The 17,348-nt window shown below is 35.1% G+C and overlaps 1 protein-coding gene across 5 annotated transcripts in view; it reads right to left on the minus strand.

Moving 5' to 3' along the window:
• Positions 1-17,348, minus strand: part of TTN (titin) — a 312,175-nt gene that overhangs the window by 94,777 nt on the left and 200,050 nt on the right. For all 5 annotated transcript variants that reach the window (XM_075317392.1, XM_075317390.1, XM_075317394.1 and 2 more), the window contains 16 exons: positions 16,206-16,310; positions 15,881-15,964; positions 15,514-15,576; positions 14,749-14,823; positions 10,894-10,944; positions 9,967-10,365; positions 9,492-9,767; positions 7,448-7,723; positions 7,212-7,351; positions 5,828-5,954; positions 5,472-5,735; positions 5,010-5,276; positions 2,636-2,899; positions 2,410-2,549; positions 1,209-1,335; positions 780-1,046 (listed from right to left, as the gene is read on the minus strand). In XM_075317392.1, the coding sequence (XP_075173507.1) occupies positions 780-1,046; positions 1,209-1,335; positions 2,410-2,549; positions 2,636-2,899; positions 5,010-5,276; positions 5,472-5,735; positions 5,828-5,954; positions 7,212-7,351; positions 7,448-7,723; positions 9,492-9,767; positions 9,967-10,365; positions 10,894-10,944; positions 14,749-14,823; positions 15,514-15,576; positions 15,881-15,964; positions 16,206-16,310 (2,925 nt within the window). The remainder of the gene's footprint in view (positions 1-779; positions 1,047-1,208; positions 1,336-2,409; positions 2,550-2,635; positions 2,900-5,009; positions 5,277-5,471; positions 5,736-5,827; positions 5,955-7,211; positions 7,352-7,447; positions 7,724-9,491; positions 9,768-9,966; positions 10,366-10,893; positions 10,945-14,748; positions 14,824-15,513; positions 15,577-15,880; positions 15,965-16,205; positions 16,311-17,348) is intronic.

Consider the following 17,348-nt stretch of genomic DNA (forward strand, 5'->3'; position numbering starts at 1 on the left):
AAATGTATATGCACCTAACTTGCCTACTAATGATTGATGGGTGATAATAAATGGCTCTAAATTATCCATAAGGCATATTTTTATTTTCTTGAAGCATTTAGAACTGTAATGCAAATAATATTAATTATATGTGAGCGAATCATTTCTAAGCAAATCGAATACTCTACACTTTTTACAAAAAAATCTGAATCTAAAATTTTTTGCGATTTGTTTTGGGTGAATCTAGAAAAATGGTAGCTGTTCAGTGACCTTTTTGCTGAAATAAAAAGTTTTAGGTATGGGTAAAAAAAAATAAAAAAAATCTTGTACTCAGTTGTCCTTGGCCCTTCCAATATCTTCCCCACCATTTCACGTCCTCTGATCAGCTGTCCTATCTTCTGTCCTCTTTATTCTAACTAACAGTTTTCTTCTGGCTGCGTTTTCCATTCACTAGGTTCCATGCCATGATGTGAGGCACAATGCACCTCAATGACATGGTGGCTAGTGAATAGAAGATCTGGCGGGATGAAAGATGGAATAAAATGGTGCTGGGACAAGTAAGGGAAGATTGAGAATAGATAAGTTTATATTTTTTTTTGCTCTCTTTCTTTTTTTTGTAAATTCTTTATTTAAGATATTTCTTAAGTTTATATTTTTTTAATCCCTTCCCAGCCATTTGAATTCACATCACATTTCAAACTGCATATATCTGCCCAAATCAAATTTCTGGAAGTTCACTCAATGTTATCATTAATATAATTTTTTGGAAAATTAAATTAAAGAAAGCAGTAGTAACAAACCTTCAATGATGAGTTTTCCACTGCTTCTCTTATCTTCTGCTTCAAACATGTATTTAGCTTCATCTTCAAAGGCAACGGACTTGATTACAAGAGAATGTCTTGTGCCTTCAGCAAGAAGTTCATATTTTTCATCTGACTGAAGTTCTTGGGATCCTTTTAGCCAACGATAAGTCTTAGGCAACCTGGAAGTCTCACCCTCAAATCTTGCTTCATCTTTTTCGTACACCTTGACGTCAGTGAGTGGAGTAATGAAGATGAGTGGAAGTTCTGAAATGAAATATAATGACATTGGTTAAAATAGGTTGATTGATTTTTAAAACATGTGTACTAATCTTTCCAATTTGTGGAAGATGTATAAAAAAAATGTATGAAAATAATTATCTGATTCTTCCTATTGCATATTTATACAGTTATAGAATTTACACATACCTTTCACTTTGAGATTAGCCTCATTTTTGGCATTAGCAGCCTGGAAGGAAATCTCGCCTGCCATAGGCAATTTGCAGTTATATAATATGAGAACATGTTTCTTTCCATCCTCTATGATTTCACAGTCCTTTTACAAAAGAAACACAGATACATGAGCAAATAAGTAAGAAATAATATTAATTTATTTTAAATGTTAAAAGGGTTTTACAGAACTTTAAAAGGAATCTGTCAGCAGTTTTTTTCTATGTAATCTGAGGACAACATGCTATAAGGGTTAAAATACAAAATTCAACTATGACTTTCTTATCAGGCTGTGTGATGTTGTTTACTTAAACTAATGGCTTTATCACCTGGTGATTATCATTGCTCTGATTGACAACTCACTGTCAATGTACAATTTCTATTGAGAGCCTGGTGTGGGCTTGACAACTCTCTCAGATTTGCAATATGGCTAAATCTTAAAGCTCTGGTTGGTCATAAATGGCTACATCGTTGGCTTCAGAGTCTCTTTGCCTACATCATAGTGATATTAGATGAGGTAGCAAAAACCTGCTAACAAATTCTTTTTAACAACTCAAGTAATTGTGTTTTTGTGCTTCTATCGTATATTCACTGGAATTAGAAAACTGCAGTATCATTTATTACACAAACCATGTTGCTGTGTAGCTTCAATCATTCCCTACGATCTAATATTGATGACCTATCTCAACTATAGGTCATTAATATTAAAGTAAAGGTGAAAACTTATTTAAAATGTTAGTCTCAACATTACTAATGGTTAAAATTGCACAATGCAATTTACTTGTTTTTAAAAATCCTCTCATTCTTAAAAACAGAAGGATTTTTAATGTTATTGTTTACTGCTCATTGTCTAGATTGATGGTCACACTATACAAATGGTGGATAGACTTTGCTTATAAGTTTTATATGTTATAGAGCTGATCTAAACTGGTCTGAACGCTGGATAACGCTGGCTTTAGTATCACTATGCTCTTCTGAAGCTGCTTCTGCTTGCAACATCAAAGAGCGCATGGTTTAGGCTAGTGGCACAATTATTAATCTTCAAGAACACATCAGATCCCGACCTTCCCTGAATACAGGAAGTCAGGAGACTGAGGAACAGTGTGTTCCTGATCCTGAAGCTAAAAAAGTTTTTAAGTGAACAGAGGAAGTTATTAATTTAAGATTATACATTGCTTACAGGTGAAGGAAACAGTATCTCTCCTTTTAGTTTCCATTGGGCATGGACGTCAGGTTCTGAGATTTCAACTTCAAATCGTGCTGTTTCACCTTCAAATACCTCCACTCCGTACAAGGGGCGCTCGATCTTAATGATGCGTGCTGTAACACCAAAGAATATTCTCATTATTAACATAGCATAAATAATTTCTGGAAATAAATCCAAAATGTCTTGACTATTAACCCACCTTCTATATTTACAGTTGCTTTGGTTTTATCTGTTCCACAGTCACATTCATATTCCCCTTTGTCTTTTTCTTCAACTTTCTTAATCTTCAGAATTCTGCGTTTGCCATCAGTCTTGATGGTAACATTCTTTGAAACCTTGATTTCTTCACCATTTTTAAACCATTTCACTGGTACATCTTTGCTGAGCTCACACTCCAGGGTCACGTCATCCTTTTCCACTGCAGTGTAGTCTTGCAATTTTACAATGAAGTAAGGATCGGCCTCTGTAAACAGATTACCCAAAATAATCAATATAGTGGCGAGAACATTTCACAGGTATCATGCCACCAAGCATGGAACCTTTTTCTTTAATCAAACACAAGACTACACATACACAAACATATACTATATATATATATGTATATATATATATATATATACATACGTATATATAAAATGTGTGTATATATATATATGTATATATATATATATATATATATATATATATTTATATACTCAATACTTAACCGACATACTGTACATACAAAGTAACAAGTAAAAAAGACAGACAAACAAGATAAGAACATAATTCATGTATATATATATATATATATATATATATATTCAGCGCATAAGTACAATACAAACACAGACACATATATATATGTATAGCATATCAGCATAGTACACACACACACATATATACACATACATATATATATACACACACACACACATACTGTATATATATATATATATATATATAGCGTATAAGTACCGTACACATATATATCTCTATATATATACTGTATATCTATACATACAGTATATGCAGTGTATAAGTACATATTTATATATGTGTTCATTATATTTTTATATATATATATATATATATATATATATATATATATATATATATATATATATATATATATATATGTGCAATGTCTGGTGGACAAACATTTAATACTTAACAAGTAGAAACATACGAACCAGAAAAAAATGACTAACATATATATACTACACACACACATATATACTTACACACATAGATAACATATACATAAACACATGACAAAAAGATAGTTATATATACTTTTATATATACTGTATATATAAAATATATCTTTATAGTCTCAATATTTCACAGACACATGTACAAAGTAACAAGCAAAAAAGACATACAAACAAGATAGGAACAAACTTCAAGTATATGTATGCAGTATATATATATATGTATATATATATATATATATATATATATATGCATACAGTGTATATATATATATATATATATATATATATGAATGTACATAACAAAAAATTATATATAAATATACAGTATATATATATATATATGTAAAATATATGTATACACGCACTATATACTATAAGTACAGTGCATATACAGTATATGTATACACATATATCTGATGGACAAACCCCAAGAAAATTAACAAGTAAAAACATAACAACATAAAAATTACAAACAAAACTAACATGAAGGGAAGAGATATACTTGCGCACATCATATATAACATGTACACTAACACATGAAGAAAAGATACTATACAGCACTTATATACATGACATGAAACAACAGCACAGACATATATAAACAAAACACCAAGCAATAACAGTAGGCATAAGTAATATGCCTATGTTTTAAAGAGCTTGAATGAAGAAACAAAAAAACATAAAAAGAAAATAAAGAGCGACGAAAGACATTATGGGTTAAAACACACAATTGATTTGTGAACTTAGACTATGGCTTGAAAGCAGAGCGACATTAGAAGAAAAATGAATCAATAATAAATGTGTAATTAGAAAAAATACTAAGGCCAGAGTTAGATAATAGAGTAAAGTAGCATTAATATTTGTAATTCTTAATACTTGTAAATAGTATTGTTATAGAAATGTTCATAAAAGCTTTATGTGGATAATTAGTGATCGGAAGAATGAAAAAGGCTATGGAAAATCAGTTTGCAAACTAGAATTTTAGATCAACTAAAAGGGGTTGGATTAGTGGCATATTTAATATATGTAAATGATTGAATGTGCGAAAGCATATTGTTAGGGCTTTGTTTCAATTCTAAGCAGGCACTTAAGCATTTTAATTCAAAAACTGTATCTATAAGATTTTGGAGAAGCTTTACAAGCTAAGAGTGCTAGAGACTAAATTGCAGCTGGCAATGTGCGTCAAGAATACAACAAGAAGAAAGTACAAAAAGTAAGAAAACTGAGATAAAAAGCAACAAGGCAAGAAAGAGTGTCCGTTGCGTTTCATCCATAGTGGAAATGACTGTGCAGTAGGAATAGCCATATAATTATATACAAGTACATAATTTTGATAACAATAATAGCTGTGTGACTGCCACTTAACAAACATCATACCTAATACTTTTAGATTGGCTGTTGTATGAAGACCTTTCACTTCTGCCTTAATTTGGGAGATGTCATCCAAAGTCACTTCTCTGATTTCCAGTCTGTGATTTTTGCCATCTTCAGAGATAAGAACAGTTCTACTGGTGTGTAGTTTCTTATCATTTCTGAACCAGGTCACAGGCATGTTGGTATGAGAAAGCTCAAGATCAAAGATAGCAGTTTCTCCTTCCTTAACAGTTTGATCTTTAAGTGGTGAAATAAACTTAAGTCTGATTCCTGAAACAGAAGCATTTGCATTAAACATACCGTTCAGTAAGCTGCCAGGTAGATATTCGCTCTATATGAATTTTAGGATACTCTAATGGTAACTACTGTAAGAATCAATTTAATTAAAGAAAGATTGTAAAGCTGACCTAATTAATTATTCATATTAAATTAAGTCTTTCCAGCTATTCTATTGTAAAGACTTGCCTTCAACTGTTAGCTTGGCTGTTGTTTTTCTGCCATCAACCTCTGCAGTATATTCCCCTTCATCATCAAATGCAGAGTCATTAATGACAAGGATGTGCTTCTTTCCATCAGCAATAATGTCAAATTTGTCGCCGGCCTTGATAATATCTGGGCCTTTTGACCATATGACATTTGCTTCTCGAGTAAGAGCACATTCAAATCTAGCCTGGCGCTTCTCTGGAACGGTAACATCCTTTAGAGGAACAGCGAAGTCGAGCTCAATTTCTAAAGACAGAAGGTGGTTCGCAGATAACAGTTAAGAGAAGACTGAACATATAACACTTTGGATAAAATTATTATGATGACATGAAACAAACCTTTTACGGTAAGAATAGCTGAGGTTGCAACATTCAAAGCCTGGAACAGAACTTCTCCAGCTTGGTCAACCTTGACTTTATGCAAAGTAAGGAATCGCTTGGCTCCTTCTGCTTTGATGTCACACGTCTAGAAGAATAAAATTGCAAAAAAAGTGGCCAACGTTAGGCAGAAATATTCACATAGGATACGTTGAGAAGTTGTATTGTATTACCTATTTGCTCTGGTATTCTTTCATTGCTTGCATAACATCTTGTGGCAACAATATTCATATATACATCTTAAAATTTTAATTATTGCCCAATTATTAATTTTCCTGCGTATTCATAGTTATTAGAGTTGAGCGAGTAGCTAACTATTCGTACTCGCTACACTTATAATGAGTACTGTCTAATACTCGCGGATTCCTTCCAAATAGCATGTGCAATGCAATTCAATGGGGAAAAACTTGCAAAGTAATGAGTAACCCGAATGTTGTACTATTTGTGCGAGTAGTGAATAGTGCGGAATTCGGGTTACTCGATACATTGCGAGTATTCCCCATTGACTTGCATTGCATACGCTATTCAGAACGAATATGCGAGTAGTAGACAGTACGCGTTCTGAGTATAGCGAGTACGAATAGTTAGGTACTTACTCAACTCTAAGGGTACTTTGCACGCTGCGACATCGCAAGCCGATTGTAGCGATGCCGAACGCGATAGTCCCCGTCCCTGTTGCACATGCGATATCTTGTGATAGCTGCCGTAGCGAACATTATCGCCACGGCAGCTTCACATGCACTTACCTGCCCTGCGACGTTGCTCTGGCCGGCGACCCACCTCCTTCCTAGGGGGGCGGGTTGTGCGGCGTCACAGCGACATCACACGGCAGGCGGCCAATAGAAGCGGAGGGGCGGAGATGAGTGGGATGTAAACATCCCGCCCACCTCCTTCCTTCCTCATTGCAGGCGGGATGCAGGTAAGGAGATGTTCCTCGCTCCTGCGGTTTCACACACAGCGATGTGTGCTGCCGCAGGAATGAGGAACAACATCGTACCTGTCGCTGCAGCGAAATTATGGAAATGACCGACACATTTTCGACGCTTTTGCGATTGTTTATCGGTGCATCTAGGCTTTACACGTTGCGACGTCGTTACCGGTGCCAGATGTGCGGCACTTTCGATTTGACCCCGAAGATATCGCAGTAGCGATGTCGCAACGTGCAAAGTACCCCTAATAGTTATATAGTTAATAGTTATAGTTCCTGCGGCCACAAACTACCCATGTGGCTAGTGGACCCAGGTACTGCAAATGTTTTTGCTCATCTCTACTGATAATAGTTTGAATATGATAGATGACTTTTTTCAATCTTACTATTTTACTATAAGAATAGTTCTTTACTCACTGGTGATGGACGTAGTATTTCGCCTTTCAACTTCCATTCTCCAGGAACATCTTCCGCTGATATTTCGCAGTCAAAGGATGCAGATTCTTTCTCATAAATCTCAACATCTTGAATTGGTTTAACAAGTTCAATTTCACGCTCTAAGATAATAAAAAATAAGTTAATTTTCTGTTAAACATTTTACATTTTTAAATAATTTTTGCTATTTTTTCATCTAAAGTATAATGTACACATACCACCAAGTGTGAGATTTGCTGTTACTCTTTTTCCTTCAACCTCCACAGAATATTCTCCAACATCATCAGGACCAGCATTTTTGATGACTAAATATATGTGATTTCCATCTTTCACCACTTCGGTTTTGTCATTTGGCTCTAATGGAATCTCTTCTTCTCCCCTGAACCATTTGATGTTTGGTGTATCCTTTACTATATCTGCTGAAAATGTTGCTGCAGTCTTGGGTTTCACATGCTGGTCTCGGATAGGCTTAACCAACCAGTCACGAATGATCTCTGCAGAAAACACAAAATAATAGCAAAAATGTAATGTAATGCATCATGTTAGAACATTTTAAAATATAAAATGTGTTACTCGTCAACCCCTCCCCGGCATATGATGTACTATTATTGAATACGTCATGTCCTCTTTTTGAAGCAGGATCAGAAACTGGGTTTGCTATCTTGTCAGCAGATGATGGCTGTTATTCAGCCATTAATATTATAGAAATGAAAACAGCACTCCCCAGTAAAGTAGGTGCCCGGATAGGATTCCAGTCCATATACATATAAAGAATAGAAATCCGGCACTCAGGAGGATAAGCCAAAGAAATATTTTTTGAGATTTTATTTCAATGCTGTGTGACGTTTTGATCCCTTCTTGGACCTTTATCAAACTCACACTCACACTACAAAAATACTACAGGAAAATCAAATAAGTACAAGGGACTAAAATGTTCCCACAATACGGAAGTATTAAGGAAACAGGGCGCCCATTGTAATTCCATCCTATGTTCCCTGCAGTAGATATTCCAGTCAGCACCTCTGTGCACGGCCGACTTCCTATCCTGATGTCACATCCACTTTTTACCGGATGTGACTTGGCGATCGCCCTCACTGCACTCCACTATGTCAACCAATGCTGTCATACCCAGTCTTGCGGCTGGATGTGACATAGGACGTCGGACATTTAAATAGCCACGGCGCTTAATACCCATCTGCACTTTCCTAGAGCAGTCACCCCGCCCATACGTCCTGCACGTTTACCCTTATGAGCCACCACTGAGCACCAATTTTGGTAAGGACATACTTAACAAATGGCCTTTATTAATTTCAGGTGTTTGTGTAGTGCAGTGACATTATCTATTGAGCTATACCTCTGTATTATATATTGTTGTGAAAGAGATCCTTGCTTCTAACATGTTTTCCTGTGTAAAAGATCCTTATGTGTGTATGTTCTTACATGACTCTATATATCATTTTTAGAATTTGCAATCACTGGGGATGTGGTTTTGTTATTTTTTGTCGTTCTATTTTTTACACACCCTGATGTGTAGCATATAATTTTTGTGTCTTGTGTGGTATACTTGTACTTATTTGATTTTCCTATTGTATTTTTGTAGTGTGAGTTTGATAAAGGTATCCCAGTATGCTGAAAAACCTCCTGCTACTCATTGCACCCCGTATTTAAAATAGGCTTAGCAACATTCAATACATTATATCTTCCCCAGTAATAATGTCACCCGGGTCATGATCACAAAAAAACAAGCCCTCACAGTGCAATCTACCAAAAATAAATGTAAACTTTTATGGGTCTCTGAACACGGGGCAATACAATAAAATGGTTTCTTTCACAAAGTTCTATTTTGTTTTGCACCCCTAGAATGAAAAATAAATAAAAATGATAATATATATATATATATATATATATATATATATATATATATATATATAGTTTGGTATCTCCATAATCATACTGACCTGGGGATTTTCTTACTAATTTTTACCATGCAATGAATATTGTGAAAACAAAGCTCCCAAAACAGATTCAAAATTGTGTTTTTTGCACAACTTTACTGCACTTGGAATTCTCTCTTTTTTTCCAAAACATAGAAAAGTTATAGCTCTTGGAATAAGAGCAGGATAAAACCAAAGTGCAAAAATAAAAAAAAATCTACCATTTGGTAAAAATATGATAAACTTCACCCCATTATTTTATGTGCTGCGATTTTTACATTGATTTTGCACATATTAGTTTAAAAAAATGCAGGTTTTTCAAACTTACCAACTACTTTGACATTTGAAGAACATTTGATACCAGCATTCTCTACAGTGCAAGTATAAACTCCAGAATCTGGATCATCAGCTGCCAAGATGGTGAGTGTGCGATTCAATCCAATTACATTGATTTGGTATTTGCCTGGCGTTTCGCTGAGTCTTTTGCCGTTTTTGGTCCAGTAAACATCCTTGTCTTTATTTAACTCACAGCTCAAATACATTGGCTGTGTTTTGATAACGGTGACTTCTTCTTCTAGGGTCTTTACAAAGCGAACTGGCAATTCTGCAGGAAAGGGAAATATGTTCTTTACATAGTATTACACTTTTACCACAAGCTTCAACGGTAAAAAAATAACTTCATAAAGGTACATAAAATACAGCATCAGTATTAAATACTTATAAAGTTATACACTTTATTCCGAAATAATATATATATAATTTTTTAAATGTGTTTTCGTTAAAAATAAAATAAAAAAAAATACCTTCAACAACCAGTTTAGCCACTGATGTTTTTTCCTTGTTTCCAAGTTTTGCAACACATGTGTATTCGCCTTGGTCTGACAGTTGAACGTCAATGATATGGAGTTTTCTATCTTTACCATCAGCGATGAACTTATGCTTGGGGCTTTCTCTTAGATTGCTGCCATCTTTCATCCAGGTGGTAATAGCAGTAGAAGGTGAAATAAGACACTCAAATATGGCAGAAGATCCAACAGATTCTGCTTCTTGTAACACAATGTCCTTCAGCTCTTTGACAAACTTCAGAGGAACAGCCTTCAGCTGGTAAGAAAATGCAGGCTCATCTGGCGGTTTGTCACCACCACTGCCAGGACGGAGCTTCTTCTTGTCAGCATCAACGGGTGAAGGTGTCTTTTTGATACCTAAAAATCAGATGTTGAGATGTGAAAACTTGATGAATATTTCTCATTATGTATCAACTTGACTACGATCCAGGCATCATGCACAGTTCTGCACACAAACTATGTATAGTTTTATACAGGAAATTTTATATAAAATTAATGATGATGTATGTTGAATGGAGATGAAAAATGAAAAAAAAAACACACAACGCTAGATATCATTTGGAATACGATTAAGATGTTTTCAATGAAAGAAACTTCTAAAATTTAGTATCAGGATAAGTGAACGGGTGTCATGCCTTTTAGTCAATGAAGCCACTACTCTGCTGTTTCAGTGTTTTATACACAGCTATCATTGGAAGAATTAAAAACTACCACATGCGCAAAGAACAGAATTTTCCACCATCAATCTACTTTGTAGGTACTGTATAGATTTTCCTTTAAGAATTTAAGAATTTACATGGAAAATCTGCAGTTGATCTGCCCTTATGTAATATTTCAAAATATATGGAAATAACAGAAAAGTGCTAAAGTGCAATACAATCTCACCTTTCAGTGGTAGTTTACCCTTCGCTGCTTCATCTTTTGGTGCTTTACCATCTAAAGTGAAACAGTTAGTGAGTGATATTAGTACATTTCTCTAAAACTTTTAGTCCAGGATTTCCAAAACAAGTTGTATTAATTGAAGGAGTGAACTGTAATGGGTTGAATAAAACAATTAATGGACTAAATGGATAGTGAAGGTAGATGAGGTGTAAAATGTAACCAAACTCATTCTAGTATTCATAATATAGGTAAATTAGTAGATGGAACATGCAAATTTGAGACATTAGACTGTCAACTTTTGCGAACACTTGGTACTGCATCTTTTAACCACAAAACACAAAGACAGACAATGAAACATGAAAATAGATTTATATGACAAGAACATATCATTGACCAAAATGAAGAATGGACATGTAAAATGCAATGAAAGACGGACATACAGTTTCTTCTTTAAAGATGTGCATGAAGAAGAAGTTTATGAACATATGGAAATGATCAGTGTCTTCAAGTGAGTATGAAATAAGCTGTTCATCCAAAACTACTTAGAGCGCATGAAAATGATGGTAGCTGGTGGCATATGAAGTTTTAGAGCATGTCTTTTTTTGAGCAGAGACTTCTCACCTCGTCTTCCAATTGCCTTTGCTGGACTTTCGACAGCACTTTTTTTAGAATGTTCACTGTCCTCACTGAAAATATCTTCCTCAGAACCATAATCTGTCTGTTCAGATGTACTTTCTATTTCTTGCTCCGAGATTTCTTCTTCCTCTGCTTCCTCGGATTCTGTTTCTGTTTTCTGGGGACTTAAATCCTTTTCTTTTGCAGGGGACCTTTCTAGAGGTGATTCTCTATCCAAAGATTTCTTTAGTTCTACTTTTTTGTAACCAGTAGGTGTACCAGTTCGGCTTATCACCCTTCCATCCTCTTTTGCTGAGAAGTCTTTGCTAGTTTGAATCTGCTCCTCAGTAGTAGCAGGAGTTCTAATCTTCTCAACTTTTTTAAGAGCCGGTATTGCAGGCTTTTCCTCGTCCTGTACTTTAGTAATTTTGTCTTTATCTACTGGAGTTTTTAGGCGACTGATTTTCTGCGAATTTGAAACATCTTCTTTTTTAATGTCTTCCACCTTTTCAGATTTGACCATCTTTCCTTCTCTTTCAAGTGGCCTCTTGATGTGGTCTTTTGTATCATCTGCTTTGGTAGTCTTTACTTCATCAGCCATATCTGTGGCATCGATTCTTTCTTGATCTTTGCTAGTGATTAAATCAGATTTTTTGTCATCTACAAACAGTTCCTTTTTAGGTATTTCTGGAGCCATTAAATCATGAATATCTTGCTTTTCTGATTTTTCACTAACTAAAGGTTTCTTCTTAGCTTTTGTAGTATCTTTTGACAATATTTTATCTCTGTCACCAAGTTTGTCTACAATGTCTTTTGCTGGTTTTTCCACAGTAGATTTTATGTGAGACTCATCTTTACTTCTATCTACAATGTTTTCTGCTTTTATTTTATCTACAAACTTGTGACCTGCTTCTTCCAGCTGAGGTACTTTTTTATGTACTCGTTTATCGACTCCGACTAAATCTCTCATTTCACCATCTTTCAATGCTTTCTCCTCATCTATCGCTTGCGCTACACCATGGATCTTGTGTTTGGATATAGATTCTACTTTAGCTTCCCTAATTTTTCTGGTTATTTTTTCAGGAGACTTCTCAAATAATTCACCAGATAGCTCAAACAATTCACTAGTTTCTTCATCATCTATTACTTCTTTTGGTGAGACCTTTTTTCCTTTTTTCTTAGTCCTATCAATAGTTTTGTCAACTTTTTCCATCATTTTTTTCTGAGGTTCTCTGATGTCTTCATCCTGGCTCTCCAATGATACCTCACTTTCAGTACTACTTCTTTCTATATTTTCATCTGCAGCCAATCTTTGGGAAGTTATTAGTTCTTTTTGGGAAGCCTTTGGGATTATTTTTTTATCCTTCTTTATAGTTTTTTCAGATTTTGCCTCTTTTATCTTTTTCCCTGGTTTCTCTATATATTTATCAACAGGTTCTATTGTAGCCACTATTTTAGTCTTTTTAGGCTTATCTTTATCTGTCCTAATTTCCTTGATTATTTGGGTGGGTATTTCATCATCCTCCAGTTCTTCTTCACTTTCTGCACTGCTAGTTTCTATGATTTCTTCTTCTTGTTCCTCGACCATTGGAGATTCATATGGAGAAATCTTTTTCATTCCTTTTTTTAATTTTTCTTCTGCTATATCTACTTTAGTTTTCTTGGTAATTGTAGTAGGTCCTACTACACCTGGCTCAATTTCTAAAGGTTCTTTGTTTGCTATTTTACCTTGGCTTAAAGTATCTTTTTCTTTTAACCTTTTTTCCTTTTTACCGGGTTTCCCTTTTGGTTTTGGTTGTTCTTGATCTTCAACTGCAAAGTCTTCTTTTACAAGAACAACTGGTTTATCCTTTTTGACAACTATTTCAACCTTTTTGACTCTATCCTTATCTTTGATTTTTTCATCTTTCTGTAAAATGGTTGATGGCTCTGAGTCTTCATCTTCAAACTCCTCCTCAGAAAATTCCTCTGAAGATTCAATAATTTCTTCTGACTTCCCTTCTTCAGAAGTCTTGTGTCTTGGAGTGACTTGGATTTTATCTTTTTTGTAAGAAATAGTTCTCTCCACTTCAATTGTTTCAACGTGTAGTCTTTCTGTTTTGAAACTTACTTCTTCTTCGATTGGAATGACACTGTCACCAGGTAAGAAAGGTACTCTTCGTACTGCTTCTACCTTGCTTTCTTCCGACAGCATTTTACCTCTCTGCTTTATCTTTATAGTACCAGCAGGTTTCTCTGTGACTACAAAGGTTTCATATTTAAGTCACAAATCAAGACCCAAGTGCCAAGAACAATCATAAGATATCATACACTTAATTCACATGTAAAAGACATAAACAAAGCTCACTTTTACATTTTAAGTAGACTTAAGACAAATGCAAGAAACACAAAATTGTAAAGTACAGGACAAAAATACACACTGACAAAACATTTTGTTAATATAACAAAGATAACAAACACAAACATAACAATTATCAAGTTAATTGTATTTCTAAAGCACGAATACACAATTTAATGTAAAAACTCAATGGCTAATAAGTTAGAACACCTAAGGCCTAAGCCACACGGCAAGAAAAACAGAGCGAGTGGAGTGCGATAAAACATCGCATTCCCCTCGGACCAATTCTAGCCTGTGTGTCAGCACACATGAGCGATTATTTTCTCAGCCCTTTCTCAGCCCTAATTGTAAGCTGAGACTCTTTCTCTCGCACCCATTCAAGTGAATGGGGCGAGAAAAAAATCGCACTGCACTCGCGGTACACCGGTGTATTGCAAGTGCAGTGCAAGAATGGCAATAGCCGGCTACGCAGGAGAGAGGGAGAGAAATCCCTCCCTCCCCTCCTGAGTGCCAGCCCACCCCCCGCAGCTGAGGTCCACTCGCTCGAACGGACCTCAGTTGCAAGGACACACGCATGACACTCGGCTCTGCTGTACTGCCAGCACGAGCCGAGTGTCATGCAAGGGGATTGCAGTAGTCCCCGTGTGGCCCCAGCCTAACAATGATAAATAGCACTATTATCTTGAGCATTTTTATTTTATATGATTACAATATATTTATCAGTGTTACTTTTGTAGTAAATTATATATCTTTATAATGTGTACTATGTGTGCTATGTGTACCTGAATAATTAATTCTTAGCAAAAATTTGTGTCATTTAAGATATCTGTAACTTGAAGAATTGTGAATATTTATCTGATGTTTAAAAGAAACCTAAATAACAAACATCCAGATAACAAATGTACCTGTCTTCTTCCCAACCACCGGAGTTGTTACTGGTGCTGTAACGGCAGCTTCATCTTCTTTTGGTGACGGAACATCTGTAGGGTAAATTTATTTAGCATTGTTTACTCTGTAAGAAAACAGCACTGCAGTAATTTTCAATGTTGTGAGCATTTTAAGAAAGATTGGATGCTTGCTAAACACTGAAATTTGTGTTTTAGCCTTATAAAATAGTGAATAAGGAAATTATATATTGACTATTTGTTAAGATTTTTAACTTTATGCATTAAAGGGGTTGTCCACTACTTTTACATTGATGGCCTATCCTTAGGATAGGTCATCAATGTCTGATCGACCAAGGTCTGACACTCGGTACCCCCGCTAATCAGCTGTTCTCTGTCCCGATGGCAGCAACCGGCCGGAAATGCTCAGTTCCGGAGCTGCTCAGTTTTCTGCTAGTGACCACAGCCATGTACTGCACATCTGCCTCCTATTCAGATCAATAGGAGGCGGATGTGCAGTACCCAGCCATGGTCACCGTCAGAAGATGGAGCAGCTCCGGAAATGAGCATTTCTGACTGCCTGCTGGACAAATAACAGCTGATCGGTGGGGTGCTGGGTGTCGGACTCCAGCAGATCAGACATTGATGACCTAAAGTGTAGACAATCTCTTTTAAACTAACATATGTACAATACGATATTAACAAAAATTAGAATTATTCCTGAAAAAAGTTAATATTAATTAGCAATTGTTTGTAGAGCAGTTATTTTATAAGAATTTATCCTACCTTCTAAAGGTGAAGGCACTTTTGGTGGTGTGGACACAGGTGAAGTCTTCGCTTTTTCTGGAACTTTAAACATATTATCATTGGTTAATTAAAATCCAGACTTTAAGCATTAATTTTGATTGAACTGTTAAAGAAGCAAAACATCTCAAATATGAAGTATACAAAAGTTAAAGTTAGGAGTGCATAGATTTTACATTATAATTATATAATCACAAGAAGATTTCAAAGACGCATTAGTGAAGTTGATTTTTTTTCTCGAAGTGTAAAAAGATGGTTAAATCCACAATTTTTTAATAAGGGAAATTGTTAAGACATCCAAGGATACTAATTAAGCTCCAGTTAGAAGAGAATCCCAAAATGCATGTACCTTTTGCTGCTTCGGGTTCTGGTTTTGCTTCTTTTTTCACACTTGGGGTTACCTCTGGTAACTTTTTCTTCTGGACTTCGGGAACTTAAAAATAGTATTGAAGTTTTACACTCAAGACCGATGGACTTTTTCTATTCAAAAAGTTTTCTTAATGGTGGAAGAGTGATATATATGAGTAACGAAGTCACGCTGCCACTGAGTAACATTCTAAAGATCCATTTAAGATGTATTTAAAATACAATACAAGACAAAAATAGTCAACACAACAAAGTACAATACACTACATTTAACATTTGGCATTAGGTAGAGGTATTATGCTAGATACCTTCAGGTGTTTTAACCTTTTCCGCAGCAGGCTCAGGTTTTTTCAGCTTTTCTGCTTCTTTGCCTACAGGAGGTTCTTCAACTTCCTTTTTGGCTGGTTTTAAAACTTCAAGACAAAGATTTTTTTTACTCTATGATGCTTAAGATGTCAACATATAAAGAAAAACTCAAACCGACACATAAAACATAAAGCATTTGGAAGCAAATAGAGCAAAGAACTGATTTCCATTAAGAAATACAAAAGACAGACAATTGTACAATGACACAGAAGTGAATAACCATAAAATAGGTTTGCTGGGGTTTTTTGTTTAATTTTGTAAAATCTGCAGTAGGATTACTTCAGAAAGCTCAACTATATAAAGAGAACAGTAGCTTGTTAACTCCAAAAATATTGTAGTTAGCTATTATATTACTAGTAATAATAAGTCCTGATGTTTAAAAAGTAATACTGTAAATTTAAAATATTTAATTTCCTTTAAAGCAAAGCCAATAGTATTATTAAATGTTATTAGGGGTATTATAGCTGAATAGTCAAGAAGAATTAAATTCCCTGGCTTTGTTACACGATTCAGCAGTTAACTACATTGATACAAACTTTTAGTAGCAAGATTTCACTAAGTTTAGCTGCATGTTCTAATGGATTTACAACTATACCTTTTTTAAAACTAACTTCTTCTTTTTTGGGAGGTGTAATCTCAGGTTTAGGTTTACGAATAAATTTCTTTTCAGGTTCAGGTACTTCAAAAAGATACAATTTAATTTCTTAATCTTAGAGATTTTAATTATTTGCCACTTATGTGTATTTTCTTGTACAAATTATTGGCTCCTGGTAATATATTCTACGTATTTATTTGTACATAACTAATATATTTTAAAGAGGTTGTCCACTACTTTTACATTGACGACCTATCCTTTGAATAAGTAATCAATATCTGATCTGCCGGGGTCCGACATGCCGCACCCCCACCAATCAACTTTTCTCGGTCCCGGTGCTGGCAACAGCTGGCCAAAAATGCTTGGTTCCAGAACTGCTCCATCTTGTGATAGTGATCACGGCCAAGTACTGCACATCCGCCTCCTATTGATTAGAATGTGAGGCAGATGTGCAGTACCCGGCTGTGGCCGCTATCAGAAGATGGAGCAG

The sequence above is a fragment of the Anomaloglossus baeobatrachus genome, chromosome 7 (assembly GCF_048569485.1).
Source record: "Anomaloglossus baeobatrachus isolate aAnoBae1 chromosome 7, aAnoBae1.hap1, whole genome shotgun sequence".
In the NCBI taxonomy this organism is placed as follows: Eukaryota; Metazoa; Chordata; class Amphibia; order Anura; family Aromobatidae; genus Anomaloglossus; species Anomaloglossus baeobatrachus.